Source organism: Ornithorhynchus anatinus, chromosome 1, assembly GCF_004115215.2.
Source record: "Ornithorhynchus anatinus isolate Pmale09 chromosome 1, mOrnAna1.pri.v4, whole genome shotgun sequence".
Taxonomy (NCBI): Eukaryota; Metazoa; Chordata; class Mammalia; order Monotremata; family Ornithorhynchidae; genus Ornithorhynchus; species Ornithorhynchus anatinus.
The window spans coordinates 22514242-22527965 of record NC_041728.1 but is presented as its reverse complement, the minus strand read 5'-3'; the positions used below and the strand labels follow the sequence as shown (position 1 = coordinate 22527965).

The window sequence follows — 13724 nt, the reverse complement described above, 5'->3', positions numbered from 1 at the left end:
ATGAGGCTGACTGACACTGAGACCAGTGGAATTAGATTCTTCTGGATTTAAAAACATCTATATCACCTTTTTGGGTTCTTAAGCACAACTGTTTTAAGTTAGGGGAAATGAAGGAAGGAGGAACAATATACTTCAAGAAAATGACAATGACAGCCATGTAAATCTGAATAGTGGCAAACAGTCAAGAATGGGAATCCACTGTTTTAAGTGATACTGAAAAGGAATCACTAAGAGAGAAGAAACTGAATAATATGAACCAGAGGATGTCAAGAAAATCTTACCAGTTTAATTTCATATTTATAATGAACCTAAGTGGAGTTTCAAATGAAGAATTCCATAACAAATTTTTTAAAGTTGGAAATTCATACTGAAATGCTGCTCACATTTTGCCAATACTGTGACTCCTGTGAATGGCTAACCAGAGCAGGAAAGACTTTTCAAAAGTCTTTACACTAGGAGAAGTTAATAATGTAGTATTTGTTAAGCGCTTACTATGTGCAGAGCACTGTTCTAAGCACTGGGTTAGACATAGGGGAATCAGGTTGTCCCATGTGGGGCTCACAGTCTTTATCCCCATTTTACAGATGAGGGAACTGAGGCACGGAGAAGTTAAGTGACTTGCCCACAGTCACACAGCCTGACAAGTGGCAGAGCCGGGATTCAAACCCATGACCTCTGACTCCAAAGGCCGGGCTCTTTCCACTGAGCCACGCTGCTTCTCCTGAAATATTCTGTACCTCATTGAGAAAAATCATATCTCAAAACTAATTTAAGGTGCTTAGCTTTAACTGGGCTTTTGGGTACAATCCTGCCTGGAGGCAAGATAGCCTAAAATGATTTCTTGAAATCCCCTCCAGTCCTGGGATTCTATAAGTACCACACCGAAAAGTAAAATTCCTAAAATGTCTCATAGTATGTTATTTCACAATAATTTGAAACCGTGGAAATGAAATTACTCCTGAGAACCACAGCCATCATGAAAATCAGTCATTGCCTTGCTTTGCATTATATCAGATTAAGCCAAAGTGGGGTACAATGGAAAATTACAAATCTCCTATTGAAAAACAGCAGCAAATGTCTGGTAATACATTATACTTTAGAAAACAAAGCTTAAAAATGGGGGTCATGAGCCTCTACTAGACAGGCTTGAGTAGTAGATAGTTTCAAACAGAAAATTACTAGTCTGTTTAAATTGTCAGGAGAATGCATGAAATATACATATGTACAAAAGTACATATTCCTGCAACCCCCGTAGTACTTAGGTACAACTCTGCTGCTTTCCCCTATTCAAATGTGATGAAGAGAAAGAACACTTTATCTAATATTCATACTGTATGTCACAAATAGGGATCAAATCTGTCTTTTTGCCAAAGTCTTGCATTTTCCATACAAAAAGGGCAAATTTTAGAAATGTCACAAAACACCCTACCTAGATCGGAGCATAATGAATATAAGACTGAGAAAGACAATCTAAACATTACATAAAAACTTAATGTTGGACATATTATATATCACTAAATTATATATTTCATATAATATGGAGGTGACAAATTTACACAAATTAGTAATTTACAGAATTGAAGATATGAAAAAAGTGAATTTCTTAGGCCAATTTAAAACAAGATGTAGCAAATGTATTTATTTTGTTACACTGAATTCTTCCAAGTGCTTAGTACAATACTCTGCACACAGTAACTGTTCAATAAATACCACTGACTGCCTACTGAACCAGTAGTTATGGAAAATACATTGGCAGGTAAGGTAGCACTTTACAGGGGAGTTTAAATGGGGATTATCTAAAAGGCCTTCTTTGACTAAGCCCCGCTTTCCTCTTCTCCCACTCCTTTCTGCACCGCCCTGCCTTGCTCCCTTTGCTCTTCTCCCCTTCCAGCCCCATAGCACTTATGCACTTACCTGCAATTTACTAATTTATATTAATGTCTGTTTCCCCCACCTCAAGACTGTAAACTCCTTGTGGGCAGGGAATGTGTCTGTTTATTGTTGCATTGCACTCACCCAAGCCTTTAGTACAGTGCTCTGCACTTAGTAAATGCTCAACAAATACGGTTGAATGAATGAATCTTGCAGAAGGCAGGAGTTGGCTTAACCTTTAAAAAACAGCTACCTCAGCTGTAAAATGGGGGCTCATACTGTGAATCCCATTTGGGACATGGACTGTGTCCACTCTGATTAGCTTGCATCTACCCCAGCACTTAGTACGATGCCTGGTACACAATAAGCGCTTAACAAATTCCATAAAAAAAACAAACGAAACCATGCTTTTCCTACTGCCATTAGGAGGGCTGTGGTTTACTGCAATACCATGTTATATAAACAAAGGAAACAAAATCAGAATTCAAAGACTCATGAAGAGCTTTTCTTTAATAATAATGTTGGTATTTGTTAAGCGCTTACTATGTGCAGAGCACTGTTCTAAGTGCTGGGGTAGACACTGGGGAATCAGATTGTCCCACGTAGGGCTCACAGTCTTAATCCCCATTTTACAGATGAGGTAACTGAGGCACAGAGAAGTTAAGTGACTTGCCCACAGTCACACAGCTGACAAGTGGCAGAGCCGGGATTCGAACCCATGACCTCTGACTCCACAGCCCGTGCTCTTTCCACTGAGCCACGCTGCTTTACAATACAGCATATTAATATGAAGGGAGAAAGGGGTGGGGGAGAGGAGAGAACATGCAAACACATGCTGGTGTGCCATGTTGGAAGGGGTGAGGGTCAGCAGATGCTGCTGGCCATGCTGGTGAAGCGACAGAGACCACCACACGCAGTTGCCCTTCTGGCTAATCTGGTGGTGGTCATTTGTTCCAGCGGCCACTGACATTTCCACCCTTCCTTTCCCAAACACCAACCACAACCCCCGTTTACCAGAAAATCCAAGCAAGGGCAAAGGGGAGGACTGGACAACTGAGAGGGCGAGTGCTGAAAGGACACTCCAGAAAACATTTCCTAAACATAATGAACTGCAAAAAGGGGCAAAGAAGAAATAATACAAATAAAAAAGTACGGAAATGAATAAAGGGGTTAGCAAGAAATGAATTTGAGAAAGACAAAACAATTGCAAATGAAGAAAAAGCAAACATACTAGGAAAAACAGAAAGATAAAGTTTAAAAAATAATGGAAAGACGAACTACAGGTATCACCAAAAGATAATCTCAAGGGGAAAAAAAATAGTGAGTTAGCCAACAACGATAAGTAAACTTCTCCAGGTGGAGAAAAGTGAATGTCGAGGACAAAATAAAATGTGAGCTAAAAAGGCAGAACTGCAGATAAAGAAAAGTAGTCATTGGTTATCTGAAATAAATAATTCCAGGAAAACCGTGAAAGTGTGAAAAAGGTTCTCAAAAATTAAAATTGATGTCACCCAAAATTTCAAAAATTAAAAACACAAAATGGAAGTAATGTTCATCTCTTACCTAAAGAGGTCACAGTGCCACCAGCATCTTGGTTATTAATAATAATAAGAATAACAATAACACTAGTACTTGTTAAGCACTTACAATGTGCCAAACACTGTTTAAAGCACTGCAGGACATACAAGTGAATGAGCCACATGGGGCTACCACTCTTAATCCCCATGTTACAGGTGAGGAAACTGAGGTCTAGAAAAATTAACTGGCTTGCCCACAGTCGCACAGCAAACATGTGGCAAAGCCACAATTTGAACCTAGGTGCTTCTGACTCCCAGGCCTATGTTCTATCCACTAGGCCATGCTGCCTCTCTCTTGTTGAGAGAGCTCTGCTTCTCCCAGTAGGCTAGGCAGGCTGGAAAGTGGAGCCTACCCTATCTGTGCCTACAAGCCCATGGATAGAACCCCACTGGAAACAGTATCGTCTTCCCACAAGGGACAGATACACACAATGGTTTTCATATATTGTAGGGGCTTCTCGAAGCGCCAGGGACGGGCTGCTCCCATTGGGGTGAAATGAAACCAGTCATCTTCAGGGTGACACTAAAGTCTTCGACCACATAGTATCTCATATAAGTCAGTCAGTGGTATTTTTTCAGCACAATGCACTGTACTAAATGGTTGGGAAAATACAGCAGAAGTAAGACATATTCGCTGCCAAACTTTCACTCTATTGAACATCGACAAAAATGACCTACAAATAGTGGAGCCGGGAAAACAGATATAATGGGAATAGTGCAAATGTCAGAAGGAAATAACTGACTAAAAATACAAATAAAGATATGTCAAATTCTGAGGTTTAGGATTAAGGTACCTAAATGCTATTAGATTGACATGGCTAGGTGTCAAGTGCTTAGTTCAGTGTTCTACACATAGTAAGTGCTCAATAAATACGACTGATGACTGAAGGCTAATCAGGAGGGCGTTCTTGGATTTTTTTTTTTGGAGGGATCTGAAGGTGGGTGACCTCTTGCCTTGTGTTTGGAGGGGTGGGGAGGTGCAGCATGAGCAGTGAGGTACAGTTAGAGGGGCATTATGGGGAGAGCAAAGAGTGGGAATTGAGGGGTAGCCAGGGAAGAGAAAGGACACATTAGCTAAGTAGATGCTCTAAGAAGTAAATCTCAACAAGTGGGAGAAGTTTTCTTAAAGATGGGTTTTCTTCAAGAGCGAATGAATCAAAATACACTTCCAAAGTTACCTTTTCTATTTCTCTCTGGGTAGCTCCTTCCTTTTTCAAACGTTCCTGTTCTACACACCTGGCGTTGTAATTTTCCTTGGATTTCTGAAGAGCCTGAGTTATGGTCTGGATGCTTTGCACGGCTTCTAGAGTCCCAGCAACTTCTTCTTTAGTCTAACAAACATTAAGCGGGTCATCAAAATGTTGCAAGGACAAGTGTTTCCAGGAAAGTGTTGGAGGTACAAAAAGAAACTGATACCTTTTTATGAGATTTTACTTGCTCTTCTCCATACTTTTGCACTTCTTTTATGAGTTCTTGCAATTTTCGAACAAGCTCCAAGTGACAGCTTGCTAATTTCTCTGTTGACGTTTTGAAGACGTCCCACACTGGTGCAAATGTTCTAATGATAAGAGATAATGGAGAATTTTTTTGCATATGAGGTGGTTAAATTCCCAGAAAGGGCCCATGGTGGGGCACAGGATGGGAGAGTTATAAGGCTCAAAAAGAGTTTAGCTGAATCCAGGGAAACAGATTGCAGGGTCTTCTTGGGGTAGGGGTGGGAGGGAACCTGCATCAGGTGTGGGAAGTCAGAGATATCGAGATCACTTCTGTACAGGGAGAAGCCAAATTCATTGAAGTTTGCCCTCTGGGCTGCTGAGCAGAGAGCCAACCATAACTCCTCCCTTCCCCACATAGACTCCACCAGGAGCTTGCACCCATACAAATGCAGCAATAAGCTTGAGAAATTGGACTTTACTGTTCAAAAAGTCTGCATCTTTTCTGCCTGGAGAAAACAGTGACTTTCCAAATAAATAACAGCTATTATTCTCAAAACACCAACTTTTTTAAGGACTTAAAAAATCTTATACAACTTTTACAACTACTTTGTATATAGACGAATTTTAAATACAAAAGGTCAGCTCAGTTCTACTGTAGAATAACTTGAAAAGACTTATTGCAAGAGAAGTTAGAGTAGTGAAAAATTAGCAGTAGCTGCATCAAAATGAGTCCCTCACATATATGCTACAACTGGATATCACTTTACAACCACCCTATACAACGTGACACATTGTCACGTAATTTAATAATTTAGTAATTATTAGGTCAGTAATTTAATAATGTGGAAATGACTTCGGTTCAGTTCACCTTCACGCCTTTAAGTCACCTTAACAAGCTCGAATAATTATTGGGAATTATGTAATTTATGCAGCAAACCTAAGATGCATGTATTATTTTGTTTACACCTTATTTTTTATTTTGCCTCATTACTAAGGTATCTTTTTCTACTGCAAAGCTGGTGGAAAACGGGCAGGTTTTAAATTGATTGCGAGCGAGAAGGTTTAGATATAAATACACAGAAAAGGAAACAAACTATTAACTTACCCAAGTTGTGTATAATTACTTGCTGATTTAGCTAGTTTTGTCATTGACCTTGAGTAGGTCTCCTCTATTGTAGCCCTGTTAAGACAAACAGAATCCCTGACATTTAGTGATCTCAAAGTACAAAAGAGCCATTATGACATGGAACAAGATTAGACAAAGCACTGAAGAATCTCAAACTACTGTTAAAAATTATGTAGCATTTACTGTCATAAATTGCTGACCCAGATTCAAAGGCTCTCTTTGTAAATCCTCAGCTTGTATTTTTAAGATTGATCGCTGATTCTTCATTATGACTAAGAGTCCAAAGCAAGCATGATTATATTCTAGTTAACACAGGGTGGCACCTAACTCATCTTGGTTCACCTACTCAGGGTCTGGCTTCTTGGATTCTAGTCCCAGCCTCTGCTACCGACACATTGTGATAATTTATGACATCCTAGTGCCAGTCCTTAAAATGGCACTTGATATTTTTATGAGGTGCTTTATGGAGAGTTTGTTTATCACAGGAGCAAAGTAAATTACTATTATGATCATGGTGGGAAAAGGAGAGACTGCGGACTGCAAATGAAATCCAGCCTGGTGGGGAATTCTCTAACCCCTTCCTAGTCCCTCTGGACTGACTGTAAACTCACTGTAGGCAGGGAACGTGTCTACCAACTCTGTTGTACTATACTCTCCCAAGTGCTTAGTAGAGTGCTCTGCACAAAGTAAGCGCTCAATAAATAATAATGTTGGTATTTGTTAAGCACTTACTATGTGCCGATCACTATTCTAAGCACTGGGGTAGATACAGGGTAATCAGATTGTTTCACGTGAGGCTCACAGTCTTATTCCCCATTTTACAGATGAGGGAATTGAGGCACTGAAAAGTGAAGTGACTTGCCCAAAGTCACAAAGCTGACAGGTGGCAGAGCAGGGATTAGAACCCATGACCTCTGACTCCTAAGTCCATGCTCTTTACACTAAGCCACGCTGATGATAACCACTGATGATAACGATTTCACGGAAACTAAGTCCCACTAATTAGTCAAGGGTCATAAGAAACATCAGAGTTGAATCTCTGGATAGCCTGACGTGGAAATCTCAGTCTGACCCATCTGATTTTGGCTCAATGCCAGCCCCTACCCCCAAGACCCATTAGGTGACTGAGACAGGATGAAGGTGAGTAGCTGTTAGGAGTAGCAGCCATGGGGGTCCTAGGAGGAGGTGAGAGAATAGCCAGGAGAGACCTGGCTGCAGGAACTATCAATCAATCACATTTATTTAGTGCTTACAGAACACTGTAATGAATGCTTGGGAGAGTACAATATAACAGAGTTTGTAGACATGTTTTTAGACATTACAAGGATCTTAGAGTCTTGAGTGACTAGGAAGAGATTAGCAGAATTCCCCACAAGGCCGGAACTCTTTGCAGTCCCCACTGTCTCTCCTCTTTCCATGAGTATCTCTTCCCATCCCCAATGGCAAGAGTCAGGCTTATAGCAAAAGATCATAGTAGAGAAGAAGTGTGGCCTAGTGGAAGGAGCGCAGGCCTGGGAGTCAGAAAGATCTGGGTTCTAATCCCGGCTCTTGCCATTTGTCTGCTGTGTGGCCTTGGGCAAATCACTTCATTTGCCACAAACAGCATTTGTTAAGCACTTACTATGTGCCAGGCATTGTACTAAGCACTGGGGTAGATGTACGATAAACAGGTTGGACACCATCCCTGTCCCACATGAGGCTCGCAGTCTAAATCCCCATTTTACAGGAGAACTGAGGCCCAGTGAAGTGACTTGCACAAAGTCACGCAGCAGACAAGTCAAAGAGAAAGGATTAGAACCTATGTCCTTCTGACTCCTAAGCCTGTGCTCTATCCATTAGGCTACATGGCAGAGAGCCTCCGGGAATGCAGTTAAAACACTAACCTACCCGCTGAGCCTTTTATTCACATCTTCACTCTTTATGCGTCTTTATCTGTCTGCCTGTCCTTAACAGTAGAAGCAGCGTGGCTGAGTGAAAAGAGCATGGGTTTGAGAGTCAGAGGTCATGAGTTCTAATCCTGGCTCTGCCACTTGTGATCTGTGTGACTTTGGGCCAGTCACTTAACTTCTCTCTGCCTCAGTTACCTCATCTATAAAATGGGGATTAAGACAGGGAGCCCACATGGGACAACCTGATTACCTTGTATCTACCCAGTGCTTAGAACAGTGCTTGGCACATAGCGCTTAACAAACACCATCATTATTATTATTATTAGATCTGGCCTCACTGGGGCTGCCTACCTTAGAATGAAGGCTCCAAAAGGGCTGGTTTATTTTCCTGGGTGTAATTTTATCATATACTCAGCGAGAAGCTTAATATATGCTTTTTCATGATGATAATTAATTTACTTAACCCAGTTTCTTTACAATCGAACCTCTCACAATTCACGTGGAAACCTTACATTGGGAGGAGACGAAATGTCTGGACATTAAGGTTCAAGCTTAAAATCAAGACATAAATGTTATATATTTCTATAGCAACATTATCTTAGCTACCTTTCATAATGGCTTAATTTATGGAACACATCTAACCAAAATAGAGTAACTGAGAAGAAAAATCATGCAACAGTATCACAAAATGAGGTCACTCCTGGGTAAATTAGGATTGATCAATTTGGTATTTGCATTCGAGAGCAGCATTAACTATCTCGGGCCACTATAAACCCAGGTAGTGCAGTGGTGCAAAATGCAGTCACTAACCAAAGAATCACACTTCCTTAATGATCAGTTGCTTACTGACTGGGAACCATATTCCAAGCACTGTACTAAGGCACTAGGATAATTAAAATCAGATGCTATTAACAAGCAAATTCAGGGGTTGGAAAAATCTGTTTTGTCATAAATAAGGTCAGCAAAGGGCCACCTTAACCATCAGTTTTGGAAGCTGAAGCCTTTATTCATGCAATAACAATAATGTTTCTCAATGTTGAAGGGCTCTGCAGAGTTCAAGCTCAGGTTTCTTTTTCTAATTTTTCCGAGCAGAACAGGATTAAGAGTTTAGTTTCTCAGTTACTCCAGAGCCAGAAACAATATTCCCTCCACATTTAGGAATACTTAAAGGTGATAAGTGGCTGTCAAGCAGCAAATAATCCACTCTCAAGATACAGTCAGTTCTCCTAGAATGTCGGGGTTGTATCCTTGAGGAGCCCCTGCTTTAAGGAAAACATGTGTTGCAACACTTATCCTTTGACCAATTCTACACATACGTAAGCTTGCTGTGGGTGGCAAATGTGTATATTATTATATTGTACTTTCTCAAGTGCTTAGTAGAGTGCTCTACACCCAGAAAGCACTTAATAAATACGATTGATACGCACCTAATCGTCTCTTCCGACAGTGTATGGCATTTTTAAATAGGATTTATTAAGCACTTACTATGTGCCCCACACTATTCTAAGTACTGGGGTAGATTACAGTAAATTAGATTGGACACAGCCCCTATCCTGCATGAGGCTCACAGACTCTATCCAGGGAGATGTACATTGTCAAAAGAATGCTCCCAAAATTTTCTGCCACTTTCTAACCAAAAAACATAGTGAGAAAACACTCCATAGGAGAATTGACTAACTGTACCACTTGAAAATAGTAACAACTGTGGGTGTTTGTTAAGTGCTCACTATGTGCCAGGCACTGTACTAAGCACAGGAGTTGATACAAGTAAATCGGTTGAAAGTCAGCTTAGTGAAAGTGAGGTCAACTTCTTTCAGTTCATGCTACGGAAGAACTGCCATTTTCCTCTGCAGGCAGAAGAGCTAACCATCTCCACATTATCATAATTTTTTAAATGGTATTTGTTAAGCACTTACTATGCTACTATGTGGAGAAGCAGCGTGGCTCAGTGGAAAGAGCGCGGGCTTTGGAGTCAGGTTCATGAGTTCGAATCCCAGCTCTGCCACTTGTCGGCTGTGTGACTGTGGGCAAGTCACTTAACTTCTCTGTGCCTCAGTTCCCTCATCTGTAAAATGGGGATTAAGACTGTGAGCCCCACGTGGGACAACCTGATTCCCCTATGTCTACCCCAGTGCTTAGAACAGTGCTCGGCACATAGTAAGCGCTTAACAAATACCAACATTATTATTATTATTATTATGTGGCAGCCACTGTATTAAGTGCTGGCATAGATGCAAGCTAATCAGGTTAGACGTAGTCCATGTCCCATGGGGGCTCACAGTCTTAATCCCCATTTTATGGATGAGGTAACAGAGGCACACAGAAGTGAAGTGACTTGTCTTCAGTCACAGAGCTGACAAGTGGCAGAGTCAGAATTCAAACCCAGGTCCTCTGACTCCTAGGCCCGTGCTCTTTCCACTAGGCCACGCTGCTTCTCTGCTTTCTATGGATTACCGAAATTCCCAAGTCCTTCTAGCAAACAGCCTATTCCCCCAAGTCTATCTTCCCAAGAAAGAGGAACATCGTTCTAATCCTTGTTGATTCTACAAATACTACAAAAACTGAGTCTCATGCCCCAGGCAAACACCTCCACCCCAGTTGATATATAATCAATATGCACCAGCAGGCAAAACAAGTTCTGCACGGATATGAACAAAGTCCTCCAGCGTTTATAGCAAAAATGGAGAAGAGGTTAACTTAGTTTGGTAACATTTAAATGGCTCTAGCCACAGATTGAAATGGCACAGTGTTCCTGAAGTTGTGTTCACTTTGAATCATAAATCACAATCAACTGTTTTTCTAAATTTCTAGTCTTTAAATTATCTATAATGTGCCTTGAATCCTTGCTATTAAGTCATTCTGCTTTTTGTTCTAATGAAGCTTCAAAGGATCTCTTTCTGGAGTCCATCAGCCAAGTTCTTCAACAACATAACTTCAAATACTCTTGATTCTTTTCATAATAATATGGCAGAATAGATACAATCTCCTTGATAGAGAAAAAAATTTTTCCATTCTCTTCATGGAAATCCTCTAGTACTCCATCTTGTTAAGCTATACATTGTAGATGTTGGCAATGACATTAAAAGATATTTCATTTTTATAGGGTACTTTGGTAAAATAAAAGAATAAGAATACTCCTTCAAAATCTAATTGTTTATATTTTAAAATTTACATCTACCACAAAATGAATCAGAATCAAAAGAAATTACATGTACTTACCTTTCTCTTACAAAATCTGCTAGTTCTTTTGTTGATATCTGTCCGTGTTTCATGTTATGGTAAAGAACATCAAAGCCACTGTTCCTTTCCCCCTAGAGATTACAAGAATGTTTTTGTTACATACAACTCAAAATGTTTCTAGAAATCAGTATGCTAATTGCTACTCAAAATGGATTCTTGATTAAAATGCCTTTTGTAAATGCCATTACTCTTCTTGCTCAATATTGCATTCTAAATCTTTTTTCTAATCATTAAACTCATATATCACTTTATGCAGGGTACAGTCACTGGGACACTGATTTTTTTAAAACGGATTTTAAGAGGCCAATTCAGAGTTCACTTCAGGAAAAACTAATCTCAATTAGCTTTACAAATATTCATGACGTATTATATATTACTAAATCTGTTAATGGGTTCAATTCTAATGGGACTGCTATTTCATGGGTTCCCACCCTATTTAACCATTGTAAAATATAAATAATCCAGCCTCACCACCCATTGTATTGTCTAAATGCAAAAAAAACCAAAAACACTTTGACGCAGAAGTCTGGACCTAAAATCACTTTAGTAAATTTGCACACTTGAGAAGGAAAAACTGGGGAATTAACAAGTTTTAATGAAGAAAAATAATAACTTGTGTGGCTTGGAGAGTTTGTCTTTCAGTTTTAATTAGTGGGAAATGTTACCTTAATCACCAGTTAAATTTAATAATGTTTAAAGCTAGTGCCCTAGACAAGAAAAGGTTCAGAGCTGGGTATCCATGGATATGTGAATGCCTTTCCACAAATGACAAGTTCCTTAAGGTCAAAAATCTATTAATAGGTAAGCTAATAATAATAATAATGTGGCATTTGTTATATGCTTAATATGTGCCAGGCACTGTTCTAAACTCTGGGGTGGGGACAAGCAAATCGGGTTGGACACAGTCCCTTGTCCCACGGGGGGCTCACAATCTTAATCTCCATTTTACAGCTGAGGTAAGGGAGGCACAGAGAAATGAAGTGACTTGCCCAAGGTCAAACAGCAGACAGGTGGCAGAGCTGGGACGAGAACCCAGGTCCAAGCCAAAGTGACAAAACTACCTTCAGAAATCTCTGCACACAAATGCAAGTTTCTAGATTTTACTAAGCGGTGCTTACTTTCTTTTGCAAGACTCAATCTAGTCTAATGAGGTACCAGTTTGAATGGTGCCCCCACACCAATCTCCAGAACCAAGCCTCAAGCTGGTTAACTTTTCTGCAGTTTTCACTTTGTCCTAGCAACTCCCTTCCCCTCCTGTTTACTTTCAATCGTTCGTTTCATTCTGCTTTTTCTTGATCGGTGCCCAAGAACGAACCAAGAAGCGTGCTGCACGTTGAAAATAAAAGCAGCCCTGTAAGCAATTGTTACACAACCGACAACCCAGTTGTTCCATAATACGTACAAAACAGGAAACAGATTTCAGGAACTGCCAGCGACATTGAAGTGGTCCCTGAGAAAGCCTGTCAAGATGTGTAGGAAGCATTTCTTTGGATTGTTAAGAACAGCCCGTGTGAGATGCCCTTGCTCACACAATATAATTAATGAATGACCTGGAATGCCTTGGGTAGCCCCTTTCCAGCTGGTAAGTAGAGTGTCAGCTCCTCCCCTTGTCTGTAAGCTCGTTATGGGCTGTGAACGTTTCTGCTAATTCGTTCATACTGTATCCTCCCAAGCACTTAGTAAAGTGCTCTGCACATAGTAAGAGCTCAATAAATACGACTGAAAAGGAGTAAAAGGAGACTGGACTCTGTCCATCCAATCGCAGCTTTGAGTTCTAATTTGGAGAAGAACCGACTGATCGGCTAACTTGAGCGACCTGAAATTTTCGAGGCTCTTGAAAGCACTATTTTTCCAATCACCCTAAGATCAGGTGGAAGCAAAGCTAGCAGCGGTGAGGGCTGGAGTAGCGTTGTGACTTTGGGGGTGTTCTGGAGTGGGGCAATGGGGAGGGAGGGTTTGGCCCCTAACTCCACAGCCCTAGACAGCTTTGGCCCAAGCTTCCATCAATAAATATCACTGAATGAGTGACTGACTGGGGCTTGCCCGTCTGGAGGCGGCACTGCCCTGGGGCAGAGGAGCCACGTGTGTGGACTGAATGCCAGGCCGGAGTTGTCTGTGTGGGCAGCCTGGGGCTTCTCCAGGTCAGCCGCTTCCTAACCAGGCTCCACGGCCCGGGGGGAGTAACGGCCCATGACCCCTTCCAGCATCGATCCCCCACTGGCTCTGGAGGCCAGCCCTGTTGGTCTTCTACCTGATGCTGCAGATCAACCAATCGGTCAGTGGCATTTATTGAGTGCTTAATAATAATAATAATAATAATGTTGGTATTTGTTAAGCGCTTACTATGTGCCGAGCACTGTTCTAAGCGCTGGGGTAGACACAGGGGAATCAGGTTGTCCCACGTGGGGCTCACAGTCTTAATCCCCATTTTACAGATGAGGTAACTGAAGCACCGAGAAGTTAAGTGACTTGCCCAAAGTCACACAGCTGACAAGTGGTAGAGCCGGGGTAGAGTGGTAGAGCTTACTGTGTGCAGAGCACTCTATAAGGTGCTTGGGCAAGTAACAGTCCGTGGCACAGGGGC

General features: G+C 41.1%; 1 protein-coding gene across 3 annotated transcripts in view; it reads right to left on the bottom strand.

Moving 5' to 3' along the window:
* The window catches only part of FCHO2 (FCH and mu domain containing endocytic adaptor 2), a 93619-nt gene that overhangs the window by 65594 nt on the left and 14301 nt on the right, over positions 1-13724 (bottom strand). For all 3 annotated transcript variants that reach the window (XM_029052323.2, XM_029052330.2, XM_029052340.2), the window contains exons 2-5: positions 11120-11211; positions 5991-6065; positions 4866-5007; positions 4628-4780 (exon numbers count right to left, since the gene is read on the bottom strand). In XM_029052323.2, coding sequence (XP_028908156.1) covers positions 4628-4780; positions 4866-5007; positions 5991-6065; positions 11120-11211 — 462 coding nt within the window. The remainder of the gene's footprint in view (positions 1-4627; positions 4781-4865; positions 5008-5990; positions 6066-11119; positions 11212-13724) is intronic.